General features: G+C 35.9%; 1 protein-coding gene across 7 annotated transcripts in view; it reads right to left on the bottom strand.

Moving 5' to 3' along the window:
* The window catches only part of REV1 (REV1 DNA directed polymerase), an 84601-nt gene that overhangs the window by 13848 nt on the left and 44651 nt on the right, over positions 1 to 26102 (bottom strand). For 4 of the 7 annotated variants that reach the window (XR_010021694.1, XM_063078826.1, XM_063078829.1 and 1 more), the window contains 8 exons: positions 24773 to 24925; positions 21273 to 21979; positions 18809 to 18916; positions 17249 to 17365; positions 12529 to 12637; positions 7289 to 7417; positions 4860 to 5014; positions 2017 to 2136 (listed from right to left, as the gene is read on the bottom strand). Coding sequence is in view for 6 of the 7 variants with exons in the window: in XM_063078826.1 (XP_062934896.1) it covers positions 2017 to 2136; positions 4860 to 5014; positions 7289 to 7417; positions 12529 to 12637; positions 17249 to 17365; positions 18809 to 18916; positions 21273 to 21979; positions 24773 to 24925 (1598 nt within the window). In the remaining variant the exon portion in view is untranslated. Of the gene's footprint in view, positions 1 to 2016; positions 2137 to 4859; positions 5015 to 7288; positions 7418 to 12528; positions 12638 to 14492; positions 14542 to 17248; positions 17366 to 18808; positions 18917 to 21272; positions 21980 to 24772; positions 24926 to 26102 lie in introns of those variants that run through there. The other 3 variants (XM_063078827.1, XM_063078828.1, XM_063078831.1) reach the window with 3 other exon arrangements.

Raw genomic sequence — 26102 nt, 5'->3', positions numbered from 1 at the left:
ACTAGTTTTTAACAAATATAAACAGGTTTTTTTTATTATAATAATTCTCAGAACTTTTATTGTATGGCCCTCTACCATGGGAGGTTCCCACACATATGTAAAATCCCTTTTTAAGGAACAGCTTGTATTCTGTGGAGCAAACTTTAGGAAAAGATGGGTTACAATGCCATCTTCAGGACAGGGGTAATAATGAAGGCAGCTGACATTCTGCATACCTGAATGTTCTGTATCAGTCAGATTAAGAATTTGGGGATTTTATAAAAGGCAATAGTTTTAAACACATGAAAATCACATGAACCATTATTATTACCAGCCCTGTAAGACCTGTTTCTGAAGAGAAGAAGGAGCCAATTTCGCGGCCTCTATCTTTTGGATGTCCCTTAGGGAAGTCAAGTTTGTGCCTCAGAGCTTAGCCAGAACATGTAACCTCACACTTGCCTGTCATGAAATAAAGTCTTTCCAGCCAGGAAGCAAATCAGGGTGAATGGCAAAATTATTAGGTCAAGGAGCTAAAACTTCTCTACTTCAGTTTAAAACAACAACAACAACTACAAAATCTATTCAATTTAAAGACAGTGCTTTGGACTGAATTATGTCTTTCCAAAATGTTGATGTCCTAACCCCCAGTACTGCATAGTGTGTCTGCATTTGGACATAGAACCTTTAATAGACATAATTAAGGTAAAATGAAGTCATATGGGTGGGCCCTAATCAAATATGACTGGTGTCCTTATAAGAAGAGAAGATGAGGACAGACACAGAGGGAAGACCATGTGAAGACACAGGGAGAAGACAGCCACTCATAAGTGAAGGACAGAGAAACCAATCCTGCTGACACCTTGATCTTGGACTTCCAGCCTCCAGAACTGAGAGACAATAAAAGTCTGTTGTTTAAGCCACCCAGTCTGTGTACTTTGTTATGGCAGCCCAAGCAAAATAGAGATGACTAGTATAATAATCTTAAACTCAAATTTTACATGCAGTTTTAAATACACTGGTTCCTTCTTATATAAAACTGCAATAAGATATCTTATTAAAACTGCTCAAACTGCATTTTCTAATAAGGTAATTTGCTAGTTTGATTTTATAAGGCTAGTCTTCAAATTATACCTCAAACTGACCATCAAAAATGCCAAACTTCACATTTCTCACATTAATAGATTGTTTTAAGTTATTTACTAGGGGGTCAGGAAGCTTTAAAACTAACCCACCATAAAAGGACGTCTGGGTCACTTAATATTTTATAGCTTATCACAGAAATTTCTAAGTTAGTTCAGATATACTTTTATCAGGCTTTAGAATACACATATAAAAGTACCACCAAATCCATTTTAACAAATAAATGAATTAAAAGACTTTCATTATAAATGTACACTGGACCTTTGCAAAGCTGACATGGACTGCTGTATAACAAATAGGTAATTACACAAAATACAAAATAACTAAATATCCTGCACCTTAAGTGAGGAAGATGTAGATGGAAGTTCTTCAATGTCTGGAGTTAACAAAAACACATTTCATCTTTAGGTTTTACTTTTCCTAACACAGCTAATACATTTTCCACTTTTAAAACTATTTGCTTACTAAATGCAGAAAACTGTCACTAGTCCTGCAGCATTATTTTATAAATAGGACAATCAGTTCTCAAAACCTTAACTTTGGCGTAGAAGTACACTATATTTCAATTATAATTTATTTAAAGTACAAAAGTCAGTTTCATCATATTTGGGATTCTTTAAATTTCATTTTTAGAATCCTTAATCTTGCTACTTGAGAAATACTTGAAGTAAAACCCATTAGAGGCAAAACTAAAATGTAATATATTATGATCTTGATAAATCAATTGAAGGAACATTCAATGCAAAATTCCAAACTTCATTTTTCATGGCACTCAATAATAGATTTTTTAAAATTTTAGTACTTATCTGTGGAAAAAGATGTATTATAAAGCTATAACAAACACTTATAAACGTCTATAACAGATAAAGTTTTTTTAAAAAGATTTGCATTATTTACCTGGTAGACTAGTAACTAGCTGACCTCTGATAAAATCATCTACTTCCTCTGGTTTTAGGTGGTATTGCCCATCTGGCTTTGCTTTTCTAGTTGCCATTCTAGCCAAGAGAATATTAGAGCCTATAAAATTAAAAATTAAAAAAAAAAAGTTCAAGAAATATTCACAATTACTTTTAGAATTTCCTAACAAAGACACCTACAGACAGGTTACCTCTCAAATTTCTAAAAGCAATGAAAATAATATACAGTTTTGATCATTTCAAACAAGGTGTAAAACTGGCAGAATTTAAGCTCCAGATTATAACCAATATGGTTGCTGGACAGAGGTTTCTCTTTGTTCTAAAACAGGTGTCATTTCAGCATCCACCTAGGTGTAGAAATAGAGAAAGTAGTCCTGATCTTAAGAATGGGAGTGTACCCCAACAACTGTAACCAGCCCAGAGCCGCTGCAGGAAGTGCCCCAGGCTATCCCAAGCTGGGTGGTGGGGGGCCTCGGCCTCGGCCTCAGCCCCACACCCCCGACACACACAACCAGCCCAGCAAAGACTGCCAAGCTGCCACAAGAAGTGCCACAAGAAGGCTCCCAAGCTGGGGTGGTGGGGGGCTAGGGCTTTAGCCACACACCCCTAACATCTGCACCCAGCCCAGCAATGACCAAGCCACTGCTGGAAGCCCCTGGTCTCCCATGTGGGAATGAGGGGGGTGCCACAGGCCTCAACCCCACCCCTCCTCCTTCCATCCCATTTCCTTCCCCTTTCCCCTCTCCCCCTCCCTCCCAACTGCTTCACAACATCATAGAATGTAAAAAAAAAAAAAGAACAGGAGTTTATAGGAATTGAGGGTAATGACCAGAAACTAGTTCATTTGCCCAACAACGGATCCAGGCTAGCTAGGGAAATGAGGCCAAAGGAGTGCTACTGCACAAAGGGGAAAAGAAAGCCCAAAGAGCCAGAACATGTGCAGTGGCAACTGAGGGTAGGAGGGTCTTCAAAACATGTAGACGGGCAGTGAGGTCCATGATGCAGGTACAGGCACAGGCTATGAAAGCCATGTCGAGGAAAAGGTGACAGAACTGAGAAGGCTCAGCTGCTAGGTGAGCTTCTGTGCCACTAAAGTCTCCAGATATTAGGGAAGGCTTCCGTCAAGGACATGTCTTGGTTTTATGGAAGACATACATAAAAACTATGTATTTTCCTAGGGTAAGCAGAGATTGATGAAGAGAGAAAGTTCTGGAAAGTCACTCCAAAATTATAAAAGTGGTGAGCATTGGGGAAGGCAAAGCGACTGAGGAGTGGAAATATCAAATGGGATTTCAGCTTTAATTATATGCTTGAACTTAAAAAGAACATATTCATATTATCACTTGTAAATTAAAAACAAGTACCATTATAAACAAACAAAAAACTAAAATTGTGCATGACACTAGAATACAGAATACAGACGGTAAGTCCTAAATGAAATGCTGAGAAGGATCTGTGGACCAACAACAAGAGTAAAATGGCAGGCTGGCCAGTAACTGCAGGGATGCTACAAATGTATTAATAATGTATTTTTATTTTCTGTCACTTACGATGTTTTGACAACTTAAAAATCTTGCTTGTTGCGGAGAGACTGCCCTCCAAGGCTAGCTAATTCCTAAAGGAAGTAAACCACCTACTTGGAAGCGTGCCTCTCATATGCAAGCCAACCACCCCTAACCAGCTCCTTATCAAACTCTTCCAAACCAAGCTAATACCTTCCCTTCCCTAAATCATCCCAGGGCCAAGTGCCAGGCACCTAGAGACCACCCCTATAGCCCAAAGCCTGCCAAAAATAAACTAGCCAATCCTAAATTTTTAAAATAATAATCCCCTGCCCTGCCTTGTCTTTCCCATGTGAACCTCAAGAAAGTCTCTGGCCCAGGCTTTCTGCTGCTCCTCCGGCTTCTGCCTCCTGACTATCCTGGCACTTCCACAGTGGCCTGCATGGCGGGGTGAGCCCCTTCCTCTCAGGAAATGGAATTAATGAATTCTTCTTTCAATGGTATTAGTAGCCTCTCTATGTTGTCACTCAGTCCACCTTTATAAATCCCATGCATACAAAGACAGGGAACTTCAGAGAAAGAAGGGTATGTGGCATATGAGTAACGGTGGAGACAAAACTGGTTCTGCTTTATAAAGAGTGGCAAGAAAAAGGGTATCCTGGCAGAAGGTACTGAGTAGGTTCAGAAAGGAAGAGGTGACTTAGGAAAGCATATGTGTAACAGCAAGAGCTCCTGGCACAGCTGCAAGAGTCAACAGAAGAAGGATAAGTGTGAGAGCAGCCAAGGAAACAAAGGGCAAGGTATAAAGACAGAATGAGGCAGACATGGGGAGAAACTGCACAGTCACTGAGAGCACCAATCAGTGGTGGCGCCTACTAGAATGGAGAGTGTAAAGACAGGAATGCTGGCTGTGCATTCCAGGCGGCTGAAGCACAGAGAGTAACTGAATAGTGACAAGACTCGCATGCGACATTTCACTCCAAACTGCACACCACCACCTGCTTTAAATACAGCTTCTGTTCACTTTTGAAAAATAAATATTGTTTACAAATATTGAATTCAACTCTCATTTTTGAAGAACAAATAAATATTCCAACATTAGTGCAAAGATATTTTCAACCATTTATTGGCATTTCCCACACTTTTATTTCATGTATCGCTAATTGCAGGCAATGTTAAACACTGTTTTAGAAGAGGCCCACCTATGCAATAAGTAGTAAGCTAAAGAAACAAAAAACTCCTTAAAATTAAATGATATTCTAGGATCCTAAAGCAACTCTTTTGCATAAAATGAATAGTACCATATAAGTTAGATACTAACCAATTCCAACAGAGGCAGCACATTTAGTCTGGTCTTTGATTTCCATACGGACAGCATTTGCAAATTCATCAGGAGTAAGTCTGGTCTCTGCAAGGATTTCGGTGATGTCTACCAATGCTTCATCACAACTGACAGCTTCGATGTTATGCGTGTAGCTATCAACACAAAGCAAAGGCAATGAATTATAGCCATGGCGAACAACTCGTAGACACAAGCGTTGCAAAATACAGTCTTCCTATGGTATCTTTCTTCAATATTTCCTCAACAAGGCTTAAAATACTAAAAAAAATTATAATTTTAGATAAACTGACCAAAGTGCCATTAGTTAGTAACCTAACTTTTAGCTCCAAACTTAATTAGTATGTTCTCATTTTCCATATTAACTACGAAAAATAGAAGTTATCATTCCAGTTTCTCTATGCTAAGAATACCTCAGTAAACCTTTGAACAGTTGAAAAGTGGTGGATGAATTAGAACTGTTAAAAAATTTAATCTAAAAAATTTTCAAACATGGTTTACAGAAAAATTACATTAATCAGTCAAATAAGTCATTGCTGCTCTCCTAAAACAAAAGTACCACAACCAAAAATCATTCACTGTCGCAGACCTAAGATGCACTAAGATAAAGTAGCTAATCACCCCAACTGCCTGCCTAAGAGAATCCCATCTACATTTCTTGCATGTTGAAATACTTTTTTTTTTTTTGTATCACATTATACGATCTACCCACATAAAGAACTTGTTTTAATTAGCTAGAGAAGAGGAAAAGAAGACGAGTTGTTATAAGGCTCCAATGCCAATGAAATATAAGGACTACGAAACCACAACATAGAACTGGGCCAGAAGTGGGAGGCAGCCCAAGAGGCTTCAGGGTCAAAAGCAAGTCTTCCACAACCTACTTGGTAATGGAGGCTAACAGGGCGAGGCCTCACCTCTCACCTACACATTAATGTAGGTTACAAACCAGATTAATATCTCTAATCATTCAAGAAATGAGTATGTTTTGTTTAGGCTTAAATAATGAAATTTATTATAACAGAAGGGCAAACCCAATATGAGGACCTTTACTTCAGGGTGTAAGTTGCCCCGAGGCAGGGAGAACACGAAGCTGAGACATGATTTCCAAAGGGTGGTAGGAGAATAACACTGCTAATTTTTCCCCTGAGCACAGAAAAGTGCCACTGAAAATGTTTCCACAGGCTAACATTGTATCAAGACCACTATGTGTCGCAGCTCTCCCTCAAATCCGCTTGATCTGAGGTTCAGGGTGGTGGTCTGTTCCAGGGTCTCGACACCCACAACACAGCAGGACCACTACTGAGCTAAGCCACCCATTCCTGGCCCTCATTTGGATGCTACCACGGACCTCATCTTTGAAACAGGAGTTAAAGCACTTTCCACTTGGTAATACCAGCATTCCTCTATTCAGGATATTAAGGACAACTGTAATTATAACTGGCTTACCATTCAACACTCAATCCTACACACTGATGCCAGATAACTTAATCTGTCCCTTTATATTTTCTCTCCCCTACTCAAGTAAGCTCCCGCAAGGCAGGGATTGGATATTATTCCTCTGTGAGATTAGCACCATCTAGGAGTCCTTTGTACCTAATGGATACTGGTGTTCAAATAAAGCGTAAGAAAGAAGAGGCAGAGATGAAGAGAGTGGCAAGAAGTGTATCTCCTGGCCCAACGTCCACATGCCTGTTTTGATAAGCTTTTAATGGAACACAGCCATGCCCATTTACTTACATTGTTTGTGGCTGCTTTCAATTTACAAAGTAGAGTTGAATAGTTGTGACAGAGACCTTAGCTGCTCTTTACAGAGAAATTATGTTGACCCCTGCTTTAAAGCACACCTTCATATACTTTTTAAAATTTTGACTTTTGAGTTAGCATTAAATGTACCTACACTATAAATATTTTTAAAATTAATCTTTTCTTAAGCCAATTGATCAACAATTTTGAAACTATTACTAAAGACTAACTTTTGATATAGCTAATGATTTTAAGAAGACAAAGGGGTTTTAAGTGTCTCTTTTTGTTACCACACCATCAGTTCTAACTTTGAGTAAAATTATAATGAAATGTAATAAAAGAGAATAACCAGGTTAAAAAATTCCAATCCTTCTGGTTCCATGGGAAGAAAATTAAAAGCACTGACTAGAAGTTAGGCAGGTGGAGAATCGGATTTTATATCACCATTAGGAAGTACCAGAAAAACTTTAGCAATGCAAAAATGTCCCTTGAGATTAAGCTACCCAAGAAAAGACCTTCTCCTGGATGCTGAGGAAAGGGTTCCTGAGTGAGATAAAAGTCTAGCAAAAGTGACTCTGACAATCCCAAAGAAAACTAGACTATCTTTATTATTAGACAGAAGTAGCAGAATAACACACACATGAAAATGACCATATCACACACTATACCTTGCCAATGTTTCATACATTGTTCGTGCAACTTCCTTACATGCGTGAAAATCATATGGAACAGCTTGAAGATTAGGACAGAGCTGTTTAGCATACCCAAAAAACATTCCATTCTTAATGCCAACTTGTCTAGAGAGAAAACAAAACACAATGGAGCTTATACTAGGAAATTTTAAACTCAAAATCAAATATCAAACATGTTGATATCTCCCCCATGCCACTATTATACAACTTCCATTAACTCCATTCTCACTAGGGGTTAAAAACAGATATTAAGAAAGCTTACAGGTTTTGTTTGCCCCCCAAAGGAAAATTACACAATTGTCTGATGAGTGTAATGACATGTGTAGATGTGCCACATATGTTATTAAAAGACCAGGTTTGGCTCCTGTCTGTATCTGAAGATTTCTCCTAGGACTCAGACCTCTGGCCCCTTTGCAGAGATGCCAGCATGCCATATGCTGGTGATATCACAACCACCACAGAGCAGGAATATGCTGTCCAAAAGAGGTTTTCTTCCCCTAATACATGGCACAGTTTGGCCAGGGTTCATCCCCCAAAGACAAAGAATATAAACAAAAGAACTACACAAAACAGTGCTATGTGACAAACAGACAAAATGTACTCATCCTATTACCACCCAATTCCCAATTGACCAATTCCATGCTCCTGAAGTGGCTCCACAGTGGTTGAGATGCCAACAGCATTGTATATGGTAGGACATCACTCTGGGCAGGAGCCAGGGTTCCAGAACTTTGAGGAACCTAATTGAAAATGGTAAATTTTAAATCTACTGCATGTCTCAATGCCCCACATTATCTTTGATATTTGGGGCATTCAGCAAAAAACTATACTTAGGGAATTATATATAATTAATAAAATTCCATTTTATCACTCTGTAAAGAATCAAGAAAATATAGTAAAAACACAGACAAAATAATAAAGCAATGTTTCAACAGATTATATAATATTATTACATAATATGATAATAGTTATTCTATACATTCATTAATAAATATTACTAAATTCTTAATTAGTACGGAGGTGTGCCCTGTTTTAAGAAACGTAGGTATAATAGTCTTCAATTACTCAGAGGCCTCTGGCACCCCTCCCAACATTCAGACCACCACTGACAGCCAAGAAGGAAGAGTCCTCCAAGTTACTCAGGGGTAAAGGTAAAATCACATGCATTTTTTATGTACACAAAAACAGTAATAAATTGCCTCATTGCCAAGTCCCTAGTCGATGAAAAATATCTAACAGGAAGGAAAAAAAATAGTAAAGTAAGTGATGACTGACAAACAGAATGGTAAAAACAAGACAAAACAATTATTTTATTCATTCAACAAATACTTATATCTCAGGCATTTTGTCAGGTGGTGGACATAAGACGGTAAACAAAACAGACCTCGTGATGTTCATGAGAATGACCTTGTGTCATTTAGAATAGGATGAATTATAGTCAACAAGCTTTATTTACTAATGCAGGGAAGAATATGAAGGTATTTCAAAAAGTTCATGGAAAGATTCCATTATCTTTTAATTCTATTTTTCCATGAGCTTTCTGAAGTACCCTTGTATATGTAATAGTTTGATTGTGTATATATATATATATACACACACATGTATACATATATATATGTACATATATATATACATACATACATATATATATAGAGAGAGAAACATATAAATAGTTCAGAAAATTTATCAGAAATGATTATAGCAGGAAAAAGGTCTAGCATTGAAAAGGGTTGGGCCGGCCCCGTGGCACACTCGGGAGAGTGCAGCGCTTGAGAGCGCAGCAGCGCTCCCGCCGCGGGTTCGGATCCTATATAGGAATGGCCGGTGCGCTCACTGGCTGAGCGCGGTTCGGGCGACACCAAGCCAAGGGTTGTGATCCCCTTACCGGTCACAAAAAGACAAAAAAGGAAAAGGGTAAACTTCAGGTAATAAAAATGCTAGATACACAGGTTCAGTGTGTAAAAGCTAAACTTACAAACTAAAGGTAATTATTCATTTTTAAAGGAATGTTATATATATAATTCCTATAACTATCATGTTCTTATATTTTTAATAATTTCATTTTCAAATTTTTCATTTATATAAAAAATTTAAGAGCCACATTACTTAGAAAAATACAGTACATCCTACTTATATACGTATGCACATTTCCCAGAGAAAAACATTTAAGAGCCATGTGACACTATAAGGAAATTACAAACAAAATAGGAAAATCTAAGAGGATTTCTATAACTAAGGAAAGCCTAATACCTTGAGTTTATGGTTGGGAAATTAGAATTGCTTCACAGAAAATAAATTAGTACAGATAATTACTAAAGTCTGAAGTGATTCTTTGCTACCATGACTAATCTATTCCTACCAACTAAAATCCCACGCAGGATAAATTACCAATACTTCGTAAGTGTATGCTGCAAAAATAGTTTATTCCCAGGCTTAAAGTGCATAGAGCATACTCTTCTTGCAATACGTTTTGCTCAGACAATTGTATCTGATGTTGGATTAGATGATATAGAAAAAATTAACCATCAAACCACTGTCACTGCCCATTCAACATATACAAAGCTTGTTCTTTATGAGTATGGGTAAAACTACTAATGGTAATGCATACTGTGACCTAGACACACACACACACACACACACACACACACACACACACACACACACACACACACACACACACACACACACACACACACACACACACACACACACACACACACACACACACACACACACACACACACACACACACACACACACACACACACACACACACACACACACACACACTTCCTCTGTATGATTTCCACCATCCCATATTCACATTCTATCCTTTGTTGATCCCATCATTAATGTCTTTTGAAAACTCGCCAATGAAAAAACTAGGCGATCCATCACCACAATCTAGTACCCATTCCAATTTCAGAAACATTTCTCTAATGCAATTATTAATTATACTTGCTTTAAAAAATCTTACATAGGGAAAATATACCTGTTGGACAGCCACCAAAAAGCATATACAGAAATTTTCTAGATACTTTCATTAGGAATAGCTTTCAGGAAAATGAAAAATTACAACTGAAGGACAAAAACTCCATAGCTGTAGGCTTTTTTTTTTCAACTTACACTCTAACACATTTCGTCACTTTACACATCTCCTTAAAATGAATATTTGCCATTTAAGTGGCACTTAAATGGCTTGCTATGTAGTATTTGACCCTCATATATTGTCACCCCAATTATTCTGTAAGAAGCTCAGTTTGACAGTCACCACATGTGGGTCAATAGCACCATCCAAACACCAGAAGAAGCCTGGAGCTTAGACACGACTGTGGCGCCTGAAGTCCAAAGCCATCAGGAGCTTCTATCCTTGAGGCAGCCTGGGTCCTCACCATACAGTATTCATTTTGGGGGAACTGGGCATGAAGGGAGACCCTGAAGAGGTTTCCTGGCAAGGGTGGAGCTCTCTTTTCACCAACTAGCAAACACAAGGACTAACATTACTTCTGGGCTTCATCACACCCTCCAGATACTTAGCACAACTGTCTATCCATCAGAAGCACAAGTCACCATTCAATAACTTACTAGGAGGAAAAAAGACTGTCCTACTGAGCACAACACAACTTCAGCTCTGAACTGCCTACGCTAATAAAAAGTAGCATAAACAGTCCAAAATGCATTTGTGTTTAAAGTAAGTTCCACAGTAGTGCGGTGGTCTTGCAGAGGGAGGAACATTGGTAGGGCTACAGAGCAAGGTGGGGGGGGTGGGGGATAACTGGGAGGGGACATGGGGTACCAAAGCAAATTTCTGATAACTTGTATCTCATGAATATTCATAATAAATAAAAAAATAAAAAATAAAAAAGTAAGTTCCAATTCCTTGGCCACATTATCACCTGACAATGAAAAAGATTAAAACATAATTCTGTTAATAAAAAAGGCAAAGTCAGCCTGGGAGTAAGAGTTTGACATATCATAAATGGAAAACAATTTAAAATATTTATAGTTTGAACACAATGCTTTTTTACTTAAATATCCTTTTAATAAAATAATTAGCAAGATTTCAAATAAATATTCTGGGTAGATGATGTTAAGCTCAAATATTTTTTGTTCAGATTGGACTTGCTTGAATAACCCCAACTTTGAATCAAGACTGAAAAAATGTAACTGATTTAATTAAGATGGGTTCTTTTTGTAATTACAGTCAGCCCTCCACATCCACAGGTTAAGCATCTGCAGAAAATATTTTCAGTCCACAGTTGGTTGAATCCATGGATGTGGAACTCACAGATGTGGAGAGCTGACCGGGTGAGCATCTATAGATTTCGGTATCTGCAGGAAGTCCTGGAACCAATCCTCATGGATACCAAGGGGTGAATGAATGTACTGAATGAATACTGTAACACTTGCTAACAATGTCTAAGTACTTTCTATGTTATAAAGGTAAAAATGTCTGTGTTCAGTTACCAGGAAAGAAAAAAAACTAAAGACTTCTTTTTTTAATTAACACTCCTTCAACTTTTACAACTATTATAATTGATTATTTCAAAATGACTGACTCTAAGTATGAGGAATACATATGTACATGTGTTTCTTTCTCATACTGAAATAGCCAATTATAATTGGGCTTTAAGGTTACTGTAAGATAAAGACCGGTATATAAAGTTGGTGCTAACCAGTTGACAACACTCTCACCAATGTTAAGTGAGGATATTATTAAGCATGCCCATGTGGAATTATTCACTTATAATTTAACAGGCAGCCGAGTTTTAACAAATTATTTTTTAAAAAAACCCAAAAACACTGAATATCAGAAGTTCTACAAGGAATTTTCGCAGCTGTAAAAAAGAAAGATTAGAGTAGGTAAATATTAAGGCCCTCTCTCATTCAAAAAAATGTAATTCTTTAGTTTCATGCTTCAAAAGACAATAAAAATGATAAAATGCTCAATTTCTTTTGGTTTCCACTGTAGGAACTACTGGTTCATCAGGGAACTTTTAAGTTACTTATTTAAAGTTATCTCACATATCTGTTGGGAGGAGGGGAGAGGGAGGTACAGTTGAGGGATTAAGACTAAAAACATTTCTTTCTATAACATGTCTGTAACATTAAATCAAACGCCTGGCTAATGTGTCTGAATTGACTTCAAAAGATCATATGAAAGTAATTAGCCAAATTATTCATTAAGAATTACAACACATTTAACTGCTACATACCTGGCTTCATAACTACAAGATGCAATTTCGGCCTTTGACAACACAGAATCAATCCCATTTGTCTGTGCAGAATCTTGATTCTCCCACACTGATGAATCTGGTATATCTGCTTTAAAAATAATAAAGATTTAATGATTATATATGAAAAACTGATTTTCCTTAACTTTTACTCAAGAAATTTGCTTTCCATTCTTTTCACACACAAATGTTTATTAGATTCCAAATATACCTATCTCTGTTGGTATTACTTCCTTATTTAATAAAAGAAAACTCTCTATAACTTTAAAATGGTTTGCTTCGTTATGTTCTTCATCAGCAGTCAAGATAAAAACTTATTATCATAATAAATTCAAAGTATTCGGTTCTAATAATAGAGATTTTTAAAAATAGATAAAATATATCCTATAACACACAGTCCCTTGAGGTGGACAAGGGTGAGAAGTGATCAGGGAGATGAACCCCCTCCTATTCCTTAAAAGGATCATAAAGATCTCTGTAATGGGAAAAAGTTAATGGAAAATATAAATTTTTCTGAATGCTCTCCACTGTTTCCTAAAAGAACTACCTGCAGAACTTAAAGCTAATTAACATGTTTAAACATCAAATTCCTACCATTTGATCAAACAATTATTTAGTACATTTTATCCTAAATTTAAGCTTTTTCTTCTAAACACACATCAGGTCAAACAGCCACACAACATTATACCCCTTTTCAGATAATTCTATTTTTGGTTTAACAATGCATGTTCAATTAAAAACATTCAAGTGTGATCAGAATAGCAACTGCTTTACAGAACACAACTCTAGCCTAAATAGGACAGCTCATCAATATCTCTTAAATCCAAACCAGATCTACAACTTCACACAGGAGTACAAAAGCCACAATCTAGGGAGCTTCCTGGCTGCATGCCACCTTACCTCCTCTACCACCCTGAGCTTCACTAGGAACTGAGAAACAGCTTAAAACACACACACAACTTCAAGGATTAAAACACAAAGTCTCTTGGAATACTACTACGAGGTTCCAAGAACAGTGTGTTGTAGAAAACACCACATTCTACAAGCACCATCTCAGCCATACTTCTACTGTCATAAACAAAAATACGAGTAGTAAAACAAGACCAAAATATACCACTTCAGTTAATTCTAGACAAACCTATTTTGAGTACACTCTAACAATATATAACTAACAAAACCAGCATTTCTCTTCTATTTCAGAGACTTAAATTTCCATGAAAATTCAGCTAAGTTAATGCATCATCATTTGCCAGAAAAACATGGCAAAGCATCTGGCTTTGTGGGCTAAAACAAGTCCTCCTGGTCTGACCAGTAATCATCAACATCTTTTCCCTAACTGTGCAACCCACACAAGCATTTCTGGATTGCAGCACTCACATAAAGACAGCATAAATGCAAATCAAACTCTGAGGAGCAGCACCTCAGTGGGGTCAAATCCTACTTGCCTCAAAAATAAAAACAGTAGAGTATGTAATGTGAGCTTTAGTTTCTGATATAATGTGAATAACATATGCGACCCTATTACAAATTAAAGACAATGCAGAGCAGATTATCAGTGTTTCTGAAGGGTCTTAGAAGGCTAAATATAAATTTTATTAGTCCACTACAAAATCTGTAAGAGTTTCAGGATTGTCAGCATCACAGAGGGTGCTACTAGACCAATAGAGGGTCTAGTTCAACAGCGGGTGCTACTAGACCAAAAAAAGTGTTGAAGCCCGAACAGCCACAACCAGCTGGCTTTCAAAGATGTAACCATTGAGTTATGCCTTAAAAGTTGGGGAGTTATGTGACTTCTATATATGACGGGCTAGTTAACCTAAGATACTTGTTTTGCAAATTACAGAAAACTCATGCTCGCAGGGAGAACAGTCTCTGTGGTCCATGCGCCCCCATGCCCTGGCCTGCGAGGCAGCACCATGGTGCTCCTCTTCACTGGGCTGGCTGACCTGTTCCACAGTGCAGCAGAGTGCGTGGGTCCCTCCACGAGCGGAGTGAGTTGCTTCATGTGAGATTCAGGGAAATGCAGGGACACACTGTCCTCACTGGAGGGCAAAGTAGAGAACTGCTCATCAAAACTTGACAAACTAGACGGGCACATGGAGAATGTGGAGGAACGGTTGGAGAAATCAGAGGCCAGGACCCAAGTCTGTGAAAAAGAAATCGCTGAGAATAAATCTATGACTAATACGATTTTAAAAACTGTTGTTCTGTAGAATGAAAAGTGAAGTTGCTGAAGGGATAGAAAACATATGCATCCTGGGAATCCAGGAAGGGGTAAAAGGCCCCAACCACGAAATCTGGAGTATGAATGGTTCCAAACAATAAGATCATCAATGAAGGGTGTCACTACTGAGTACTGCCTGGGAAACAGCTTCCAAAGGAAGTCACAGATGGATAAGATCCCCTAGGTAATTAAAGAGTTTTCGAATATGACACCTAAGAAGCTGAAGTTTCTTAAAAGGACTGAAGATGCTATTTACCCTAATTCTTCGCCTAGACATACAAGCCGAAACATTAAAACTTTTTTTTTTTTAAAGCTAGTGTACAGAACCCAAGGATTCTAAATCCTAAAATGATCCTCAATATTTTTATATTTGGTGCCATATCTAACAATGACCCAGAGAAAGAGGGCCGGCCCATGGCTCACTCGGGAGAGTGCGGTGCTGATAACAGCAAGGCCCTGGGTTTGGATCCCATATAGGGATGGCCGGTTCGCTCACTGGCTGAGCGTGGTGCTGACAGAGAAAGAAAGATCAGGAAATAATGAGGAAATGGGAATAAAGGCATTGAAAAAACAAGTTCTGAACATAAGCTTAGTTGCAACCAAACTCTAAAATAAAGGACAATCTGTTCATTTTATATGTAGCAAATATTTTGGTAAGCTCCTAATGGGTCAAAAGGCTTAGGATATAAAAGTGAATGACATCAAGGTACAAGCAAGAGTATAAAACATGAAGTATTATGTTCACCTTTTCTAGTGAGAGGAAAATCTATTTTTGTCAGTTTTCAATGGCAAGTGAAATATAAATATTTCTCCTGATATTTACCTATGATTTGCCACCCACATTTAGAGATGAAGGGGATATGACTTATAAAAGGTCATCAAAATGTTATGAAAATCTGGTGACTAAATTAATGAAGACAAATAACCAATGACAGTATTCTATTAACAAACCATTTATGGTAAGATTGTCTGTGATGAAAGGAAGGATAAAAGAAGACTAGCTCTCTGCTACTCCTAATGAACGCGTGTTTGCCAAGCTCAAAATTCTAGATGTAGACTGCTGAAATGAGGACACGCGCAACCAACTCAAGACTCTACCCACCAGAGAGACCCTGAGCACTGAGTCACTCAGAGAAGCAAATGAGTAACATGTGGTGTTTTTTCTTCTTTCAAAACTCAGTGCCCAATATGTGACAAGTACTGTGAGCTTCTTTAAGCTTATTTCTTGTTTTCTAGATCTTAACATTTCATCTTTTTAATAATACCACATATAAAATACACAAAAAAAAGCCCAACCTACCACAAAACCACACTACCAATACTTAAGAAACCACCCACACCACAATACAACAAAATCTCAACAAGTTCAATAACAGCCACCCCAAGATCTACTCATGACACAAAATTCTGCAATCTCAAAAATCTCTGAAAAGATTTAAAGACCAAGAAAAGCTTTAGAAACCTTGAAAAATATATGTACACACAAAGCATAAATATGTACTTACAATTATTTTCTTTCATACTTACACCAAATAAACATGATCACAACCAACAAAAAGACTGTAATCACAAAAAAAGTCCTCAAAGATGTCCATTGGCTTTCCTTTTGCCTTAATTTCACTGGGGTCATTTCTAAAATAAGCCCAAGGTTTTATAACCGACAAACCAGGGAACTGAAGTAATTGGGATAAAACAGAACTTCATGCCTCACTCCACTATGTGTCTAATTTCAGACTACTTTCTGATTAGTATTTTTCTGAAAGATCAATTTTTTTTAAAAATTGGCTTTGCAAGACATCCATGAGGAAACTAATTAGTGTCAAAGATTTTAATTTCTAAGCAAACATTTCTCATGTAATTTACCAGGGGAAAAAATAATAGATACATGAAAATCTAAGTATTGATTAGTATAACTCATGATTTTTGTTTATTAGTATCCAGAATTTAAAAACCAAGAGTGGCAAGAAAAGTTGTTTCTCAAATGAAATAGGTTCAGTAAATAATATGGGGAATGATTACTGGTATTTACATTCTTATTCCAACAATTAAAGTTTTACTATTTCTTATTCCACTTCAAACAAATCTTGAGCAACACGAACTTTAGGGTCCTCAGTGTGATACACGGGCCAAATGACTAGTAGTTAACTCCCAAGCCTAGATAGAGGATTCTAGAAAATGATGTCCAAGATTTTCATCTCCAGTCTAAATTAATACAAAGCAAATTAATCACACCTTTTAAAACACTCTTCACTTTCTGTTCCAAAAAAAATCACCTTCCAATTCAAGAAAGCATAACTATAAACCAGTCAATTTGTATTATATTCAGATTTTACTTTAAGATATCATTGATATCCTTAAAATCCCTGAATGAAAAAGCTAATTATTGCAACTCTGCTTTAATTTCTCTAACAATACCAACAGCAAAATCCAGAAGTCGTCCACAGGAGCACCACGACTTCAAAGAGAGCTCATTTGTACCTGCTTTGCCTTTCAGGGCTTTATTCTGGTAATACTGCCACTCCAGCTGGGGGTTAGTGCCAGGACGTAGAGGTGCCCTTCCTGTGCCTCTGTTACTTGTGACAGCTACTGGTTTTCCTGTGAGGAAAAGACTAAATTATTTTTATATCTAAGTACAGCAATGTTAACAACATGTAAAGGAAAATTTTGCAAAGAATTTTTAAAATGTGACATTTTTTCTTTAGCTTTATATTTATTAGCCTGTAATCCTTAAAGAAGCTAATACCAATAAAGTTTATCAATCACCACACAAATGACATCTAAGTTTCTCAGCACCCCCCAAAAGGTTATCTATTTGTGACAATTTGATACACTTATTCAATCTAAAAGCAGCACTGTCATTAAGCTTTCCATCGTTTTTGTTTGATTTCTTACAGTAAAAAACAGGTAACGCAGATCCTAGATTCAGGTTGGATGGGAAGGGAAAGAAAAACTAAATATTTAGACTTTATATTTCTGGTATCAGAAAAGTAGAGCTAACATCTATATTTATCTTTCAACTTTACAGCAAAAGAAACAAATTAAATATATATGCATAGGAATCACAATCTGACTGACCATATAATCGAACATGAATATATGGCCTTTCAGTTTTTACTCATTATAAAATTACTTTCTTGTATCATTTCCTTTTGTGCATGTGTTAAGTTACAAGACAACTGTAACCTTGTAAAATGACAGCATGTATAATTCATATATATTTACTGAATGCATTCACTGTGAGGACCAAAAAAGAGAAAGAAAACCAACAGTGCATTAAAAATTTACTCATACGCTAAAATCAATTATTTCAACATTCTAAAAACTCATTTCAGAGTGGGAGCAGCAACTACTGTAACAAAAATAAAGCCCTGGTATTAACCCAGCAGCTTCTGTGTCATAATCAGTGATTCTTTATTTAAGGGAAGAACAGACTTTCAGAAGAAAATGCTAACAGTTATCTCTTTTAGACAGAGATAACTACTGAACAATCCAAAATAAATATTTTTTAAAGCACTGATCAGTTCACAAATATCTGCAATTTCATTAAAACAAAAACTGCCCAGAGTACTTAACATATTTTAGAAATATTCAATAACACAAAATTATTCTACAACTAAAAAGTTGGGATGTTCACGTGCACCAGGACAGTTATTTGCTCAAGAGAAATTATAGTGACCCAAGTCTCAAAGACATACGCTACAATAAAATTTCCATTCATTAACAAATAGTAAAAATACAGATAAAAATATAGAAAATGCTCAGTGCAGGTCCCCATCTATCTTAGTCTTAGATGACACCATCCTTTAGTGGAAGATGAATATTCTTCCCTGAAAACTTGATCTTTATAAGGAGAAAGAAAAGTTTTCTAATTTCCCTACACCTTTCTTGATAATGGAGTCCAGAAAATTTTGAAGCAGGAACTGATTTTGCCAAGGAAAATCAGGATAAATATTTTTTATAAAAAGATTCTGTGATCCCTCAGCATATATATTTATAACAATACATCAATTTTCTTAAAATGTAAACAAAAGTACAGACCTTTGAGATCTGGTCTATTTCGTATACCCACTGACACAAAGAAGCAATCCATATCAACATGCATTATACAGCTCTGATGTCTGGGTGAACTCAAAACTGACATATTTCCTAGAAGGAAAAAGAGAGAATTCAAACCCCAAACTAATTTTTGATATTAAAAAAATTAGGTCTAGTTAATTTTAGAAATTGATTTAAACAATGGTTATAAGTTGAATGAAGTCTTTAAAAATCTAACACCTCAATAGAAGTCAAGTTTAGGTTTCTTTAGTTCTAAAAGTAATTCAGAGATACAAATTTAGTTTCTGAACATAATTTTAAATCAGTTGTTTAGATACCACATTTTCCTAGTCTATATTCGAATAATTAAATCTCAAATTAGAATAGTTTATCAAAAGCCTTATTTTAAAATATTTCTGTGTGCTGATTATTTTATAAAAACACACAGCAGTCATTTTCATACATTTGTTACATGGAGCTAAGTAACTTTTGATGATCACTATTCCACGCTGTCTACAAACATCACTTGATTAAATAACAATAAAAATAGCTACTATTATTCAGTGCTTGGTAGGTGTCAGGCACTGTTGTAAAAGGTTTACATGCATTAATTTACTTAAATTCTCACAATATATGTAGTAAATAATCTTATTATATCCCTATTTTACAGATTAATAACTTGCATAAATCACACAGCCAGTAAATGCCTGAGCTGGGATTCAATCCCAGGCACTTTGATTTCAGAGCCCTCATACTACCATGCTGCTGTTCTAAGTAAACCATGCTTCAAAAATAGTCTATAAAACAAAAATCTGTATACAAATGGATTTTTAGTCCTTATGCCATTAAGTTCTATTAAAAATCAACTTTGATGCATATATGAAGCACCCTGAACTACACAGAGATCCACTAGGGTTATTTTAACCCTAATCCAAACTACAACCAGAGCTTTCCTTTATTATCAGTTTCATCCTTGGCCTTCTTCTCTGGTCCTCCAAGATACACAAGTCCTGGAAATAAGAACCCTGAACTTATAAAAAGCTCTTATCTCTATAAAGGAATTTTACTCTGATAGATTTACCCACTAAACATTTTGGACAACTCCATTTGCCAAATTGTGACTGTGACAGCATTCACCTAGTTCTCACTATATGCAAGGCACAGAACCTTTGTTCATGTTATCTTTCTTAAGCTCATGACCTTATGAGGTGAACATCACTGACTACCTGTCACTCCTATGTAGAGGAAACTGAGACGCAGAGAGGTGAGCTAACTTGCCTATGATCCTACAGCATACAAGTGGCAGAGCCAGGATGTAGATTAGGCTAAGTTATCTAACTCCAAAGCTGTGTACTCCCTTTGCTTCCCCTATATTACTTTGAGAAATGATTTATAAAATAAATTCTGTTGCATAAAAGTATTTTGTAAAAATAATACAAACAACTCAAAATAATGGTTTTAAACATTCAAGTCATACAGAATGCATAAAGCAAATACCTACCAAATGGTTGCATACATTACAAAAATTTCCCATTTTATTCCCATTCATGGAATTAATTCATAATAGTTCTTTGAAGCTTTTAAAATTAAATGACCTTCAGGTTATAAGGCTGACACAATGTAAGGATAACCTAATACCTATGATGTTATTCTGAAATTCATAAATACCAAAAAGCATTTTTTTTTTACTAAAATCACATAGTAATACATCAAACACAGTAAAACATAACAGAAAAAACCCACACAGAGAGGCTCTATCATTTTGTAGGGCAGAACCATGAACTTCTCTCTGTACCTCAGTTTCCACAGCTAAAAATTAAAGGGTAATACTAGATAATCTCTGAGATTCCTCCCCTAAAAAAAACCCCTATAATCTGTAAAAAGCAACTAAAATCTCAAATCAGATACTAATTTATAATGCCTGGCACAGATTACAGCCTGCCATTGTTGGGTTTATTTTTGATGACAAGGAAAGTGTTAAAAAACAAAATACAACTAACTAATCTACTTAGATGTAAAAATACTTAATCTCACTAAACATTTATCATTGTAACAGCACATTCAAAATTATTTAAAAGTCACTATAATGCAAGCTTCTAGAAATTAACAATTATGCTCACCAAACCAATTTTATCCTTATAGGAGGAGTTTAAGCACTGAATATATATGTTATATTTCACAGCTCAAACTTTCAACAATTGGTAAGGGCTATATAAAAAATGAATGCTCAGAATTCCAACCATGTTACTGTTTACCTGAAATTTTTCAGATAGCGACAACTATATCAAAATTTTTAAATATTTTAATAAATAAGAAAGTTTTCCACTTACTGTAACTTTCATAACCTGACATTCCTAAAGACTTTTATATTATGAGAACTTAGTATTGATCAGAATACCAGTGATAGCATAAGACAAAAAAATGATCAAGCATGACTGTTTCTTAGGAAAACGATTTTAGTATCTACCTGTGTCAGTTACAACAAGTGCAGACCTGCCTGTTTTCATTTTTTTTAACTTTTCCCTTCCTGGAAAGACACCACTACTTTGTCTTTGTAGGGTATTGACAAACTCAGTCAGTTCACACTTCCACGTTGATATGTGATGCAGTCTTGAACGAGAATAAAAGTCTGAAATAAAATTACAGCTTGAAGGTTTGGATGGCACTGAAGGTGCTGCCTTGCTAAGAGTAGGTACTGAAGAAGTGCTTTTTGTGCTTGAAGGCCCCTGAACAGTGGAGTGGTGAGCACCATTGATTTTAGCATTACTGTGCAAAGATGATAATGAGAAAGAGTTAGTTCTGTGTGAACTCCGCAAAGCATCTGCACTTCTGGTGCTTTGCTGCAACTGCTGCAGAGCGCAGTCTCTGAAGTCAGTGGTGCTCTTCTCAGCCACCTTCTCCTCCTGGGCAGAGTCTGGAGAAAGCCTGCTCGCAACACTATTGCCCAAGGGCACCAAGCAATCCTGTGTCTTTAAGGCACCATTAGAGCTAGGACTGTGTCCATTAAAAATGGCAGTGCTGTCTCTGGAATGTGGAATTCCATTTCGTTTCCATTCTGGAATGGTCTCCAGATCCACAAAACTAAAATCACTGTTTACATCTTCCTCATTCCAGCTGTTCATTCCATTGACTTTGACTTCATTTTCTGCCTCAATCTTCTTAATTACATGATTTCTAAAACAGGGGGAAAAAATTTATTTAAGTTGATAATGTCTGATTTTCAGGCTGAACCAATTTTTCCCTTATAATGTGTTCTTAGTGACGCACACTTTGACATTTCTCTCTTTAAAAACTGGATAAACCACAAACTTTATATTCTTTCTGTTCTGACAAAATAATTCTTTGCTAAACCAAATTAGCAAGATAACTAGGAAAATTCTAGAACATTAACACTAATTTTAGGTTTAGGGTTTTGTTTTGTTTTTTCCACTTTAGACAGTCCCGAAGAAGAAATACAATGGAATCTTTTTCATGATTGAAGAAAACTCCAAAAAAGTGTTTTAAATTGCTTTCCCCACAATGAATTAATTGGAATCTGAAAGCTCTAAATACCCAGTTCTGAAACACAGTGCTTGGCATTTACTACAGTCAATAAATATTTGAATTAAAATATGAGAAACTTTCATAAAATGGATTTAAAAATTTATATGAATTCTCATTCCTAGTTTCACTTTTGGTTTGGGGGGTTTTTTGGACAGCTGGCCAGTACAGGAATTATGTAAAGTACTGCTCACCACATTAAATCCAATACTGCTACAATGGGATTAAAGTTCTGAGGCCAGTTAGTTTCATTCAGTAAAAAAACTGACAGACTATACTGATTAACCTATTAATGGGGCCAACTGTTACACAAGTAGAATAAAGGAAGAACCAGGTCAATGTGTAGAGGTAGTTCAGTAAAATTTACACCTAGAAAAATGAGGACACTTGCCCTTTTGACAAGGGAAATGACATTTCATTTCTAAGAAAAGCATATTTAGATGCCACAGTGGTCCATGGTAATTTGGACCAAGTTTCCTGATAATAGGCTTATAAAATGCAGGACCTGTGCCAAAATTAAATTCACCTCCTGACTTCTCTTGACGTTTGCTTAGTAATGCTTTGTAATAAAGACAAAATTCATTTGCATTCATGAAAATCGTCTAAGTAACAGGAACCAAAATCCAAATTACAGATCAGTAATTCATTCCAATTGGAAATGTCCACAGCATTAACACAATTAAAACTCATACTCAAGATGAAGGGGTGCCATACACAGGACCAGGGCACAGGTGAGACTACCGCAGTTATTACCAGGCTTTGTCTAAAATCCCTCATCCTAATACCAACTTGGTTTATTATTAGTAATGACAGTCTGACTACAAAGAAAAGTCAAACACGAATCAGATGCAAACTCTGGGCTGGCCCGGGCACTGCCCAACTATCTCATGGAATGACAGCCAGCTCTAAGTAGACCTAATCCTCACAGATGATCACGCCAGTGAAAAGAAAAAAGAAGACAAATTGGAAATGACTAAAAGAGGAAGGAAAAAACCCTAATCTGTCACATGTCAGAGAAAGTCTGCCCTGTGAGATAAAGACAAAGCAAGGAAGCAAAGTTACATAAGAGCACTTCAAAGAAATTGATATAGTACTGAACACACCAAAAAAAAAATTAAAAAAAAAAATCACAGAAAACAAAAGTGATGTAAGTCAGGAAAGTCTTACATTTAGTTTTGTGTCAAAAACATAGATTCTTTATATGTATAATAGCAACACAGAGATTCTTTATATGTAAATAGAAACACATGCAACAGAAATGCACATATTGGCAAGAAAATACATTATTAACATACATTCTCTCTGTACTATAGTTCCTCAGCCTGGACAAATGGACATTAGCAAAGCAGATGAGGTGGAAACATCACTAGCAGATATACATTTATTAGGCAATGGCATAAATGTGCTCAGAAGTAAAATCTACTATGTAAATTCTTCCTAAAACTGTCACAAAGAAGAACTTAAAAAAAAAATCACATTATCTCTTTTCTACTTTTATTAGTGTGGGTTAAAAAAAAAAAAAAAGACAAAGCTGTATATTCTATGGAAATGTTTTTTCACATTATTTGTTTTCATAAACACATTAAAAAAATTTTAAATTTTAGGTAATGTGAGAAATATCTGAATATGCTAATAAGTGAATATAAGTTAAATAACAAATGATAACAACAAAAATTATAGAAGGTAGTCACACTAGATCCTCCCAGGTTAATTGGACTCCTGGTCTTTGGGAAAAAAATACACCCAATTCCCAAAGCAAACAATTTAATAAATAAGAAGAGGGCCAATGATAATGAAGCACCTGATATACAAGTTAGGGCAACATACCAATTAATTGTGAAACCGGTTTACCCAGGATTATTGCAATTAAAGCTTCAATCAACGTATTTTTAAAAAATCAGCCACATGAAATAAAAGTCTAGATTCACTCCCCAGTCTATATCCAAGGGTCACCAACTATACTTCCATTGACATAAAATATTTACATATTTGGAATTATAGTTATAAATTTTGAATTTTTCAAAAGTAACCTAGAAATGTTAACATTTTCCTTAATTGTCTTTCTATGGATGGCACACAATGAAAGTACAGTTGGCGCAGTTGGTTCGATTTTTGAGAAAGCAACATTCTATAGCAAATTACTTGTGAGGAAATAATTTTCATGAAAATTCATGAAAAAATGTACTATTTAAGATCCATCAGTTCAACATGAGAATCTAGTACAACTGAAAAACCTGTTTACAGTTTATTTATGAACTTTCATCATAAAAATAATTTTTAGGGAAGACATCTACATGCACATATTTCAACATATTTATTATAGGTGAATAGCCAGGTTTTATATTTGTTTTTTATCTTCAGCAAAGCAGGGGTCATACTCACTGCTAAAAACCAGCTTTGTAGTATTCCCAAAGTAGACAAACTTACACCCTGCTGTTGAGCTGTTTGGCTATATTGCTTGGACCAGGCCCAGGATCCTCAGGTTTGCATACAGGATTGAAGTTAAGACTTTTCTGCACGCTGGACTGCTTGGTGTACAGCTGATACGGAATGTAGGATAAGAGCCGTCCAGCTTTGATGCTAAAACAAAAAAGCAACACCAATTTAAAGTTCAATTCTTGGCAAAAATGAGCTTCATGAAAAATCAATGTTCTTAAAGATAGCAGTATTTCACCAATATTAGGCCATCTGTATTCCTTCTCCCTCTGTTTCAGTGGCCCTAATACAATAATACAATATGATCTTACTCAAACACTTAAGAATAAGACATTCCACCCATGAAAAGACACAGGTCTGAATTTTTAAAAATTAGTGGCCAACAATCTTACATGAGGGAAAAAAAATGAAAAAATAAAATAAAAAGAAAAAACTACAGAGAGGCATACAGAGAAAAACTGCAAACACAGAACAGGACTAGTCAATACTTTCATCCTCATGACTCTTAACATTTACCACTATTCCCCTCTGTTAACTGTTAACTTAGAATCTGTAAGACTTTCTATATCACATCTCACATATTAATCTTTTCCAGGATAAGTAAGCTGAATAAGGACTCTCAATTTCCATAATTCATGTTAGGTCTACTAAATGTGAAAAACTGTAAAATAAAAGTATAGGACAAGATAAAGAATTTCAATCTTAAAAGTAATAAATGACATATACTATTTTTATGTGTATAAGAGTGATAGAGACAGGCCATTTGAAGATATGAACTCTAAGAGGGCAGAAACTATCACATATACCCTTTTCCAAATGTTCACTATCTAACAAACATTGCCACTAAAATCCAGGGGACACCAGGACTACTCACTCGGTGGTACCGGCACTTTAACGGAAACTCCCAAATATTTATTTCCTTTCATACTTCAGAACTAAAACTAATTTGATTAAGCTGTCTTAACCTGATTTTTGCTTGCTAATAAATTGAGTTATATATGATTATTTTATTTGTAAAAATATCACTTTCACTTCAAATTTAAAAATAACCAACATACTTATGCTAACATCCAAATTTTAAAAGAGGATCCTTAAATACTATATTTCAAAAAAAAACCCTGATTTTTAAACCTAAAATACACACTAAGGAAATCATCATTTACTTAGGAAAAAAAAAAATTAATAGATAATAGACTAGAAATACTTTTCTTATCATCTCATAAATCTGAGAGCTTTGACATTCTTACTTTCCTAAATGGCACTCCACAAAACTTTTTAACAACATAACCACCATGTAAGAAATGACGGAATTGGTTTACAT

The sequence above is a fragment of the Cynocephalus volans genome, chromosome 14 (genome assembly GCF_027409185.1).
Source record: "Cynocephalus volans isolate mCynVol1 chromosome 14, mCynVol1.pri, whole genome shotgun sequence".
NCBI lineage: Eukaryota > Metazoa > Chordata > Mammalia > Dermoptera > Cynocephalidae > Cynocephalus > Cynocephalus volans.
Note: the sequence above shows the minus strand (reverse complement) of the source record. Positions and strands in the feature narration are given on the sequence as shown.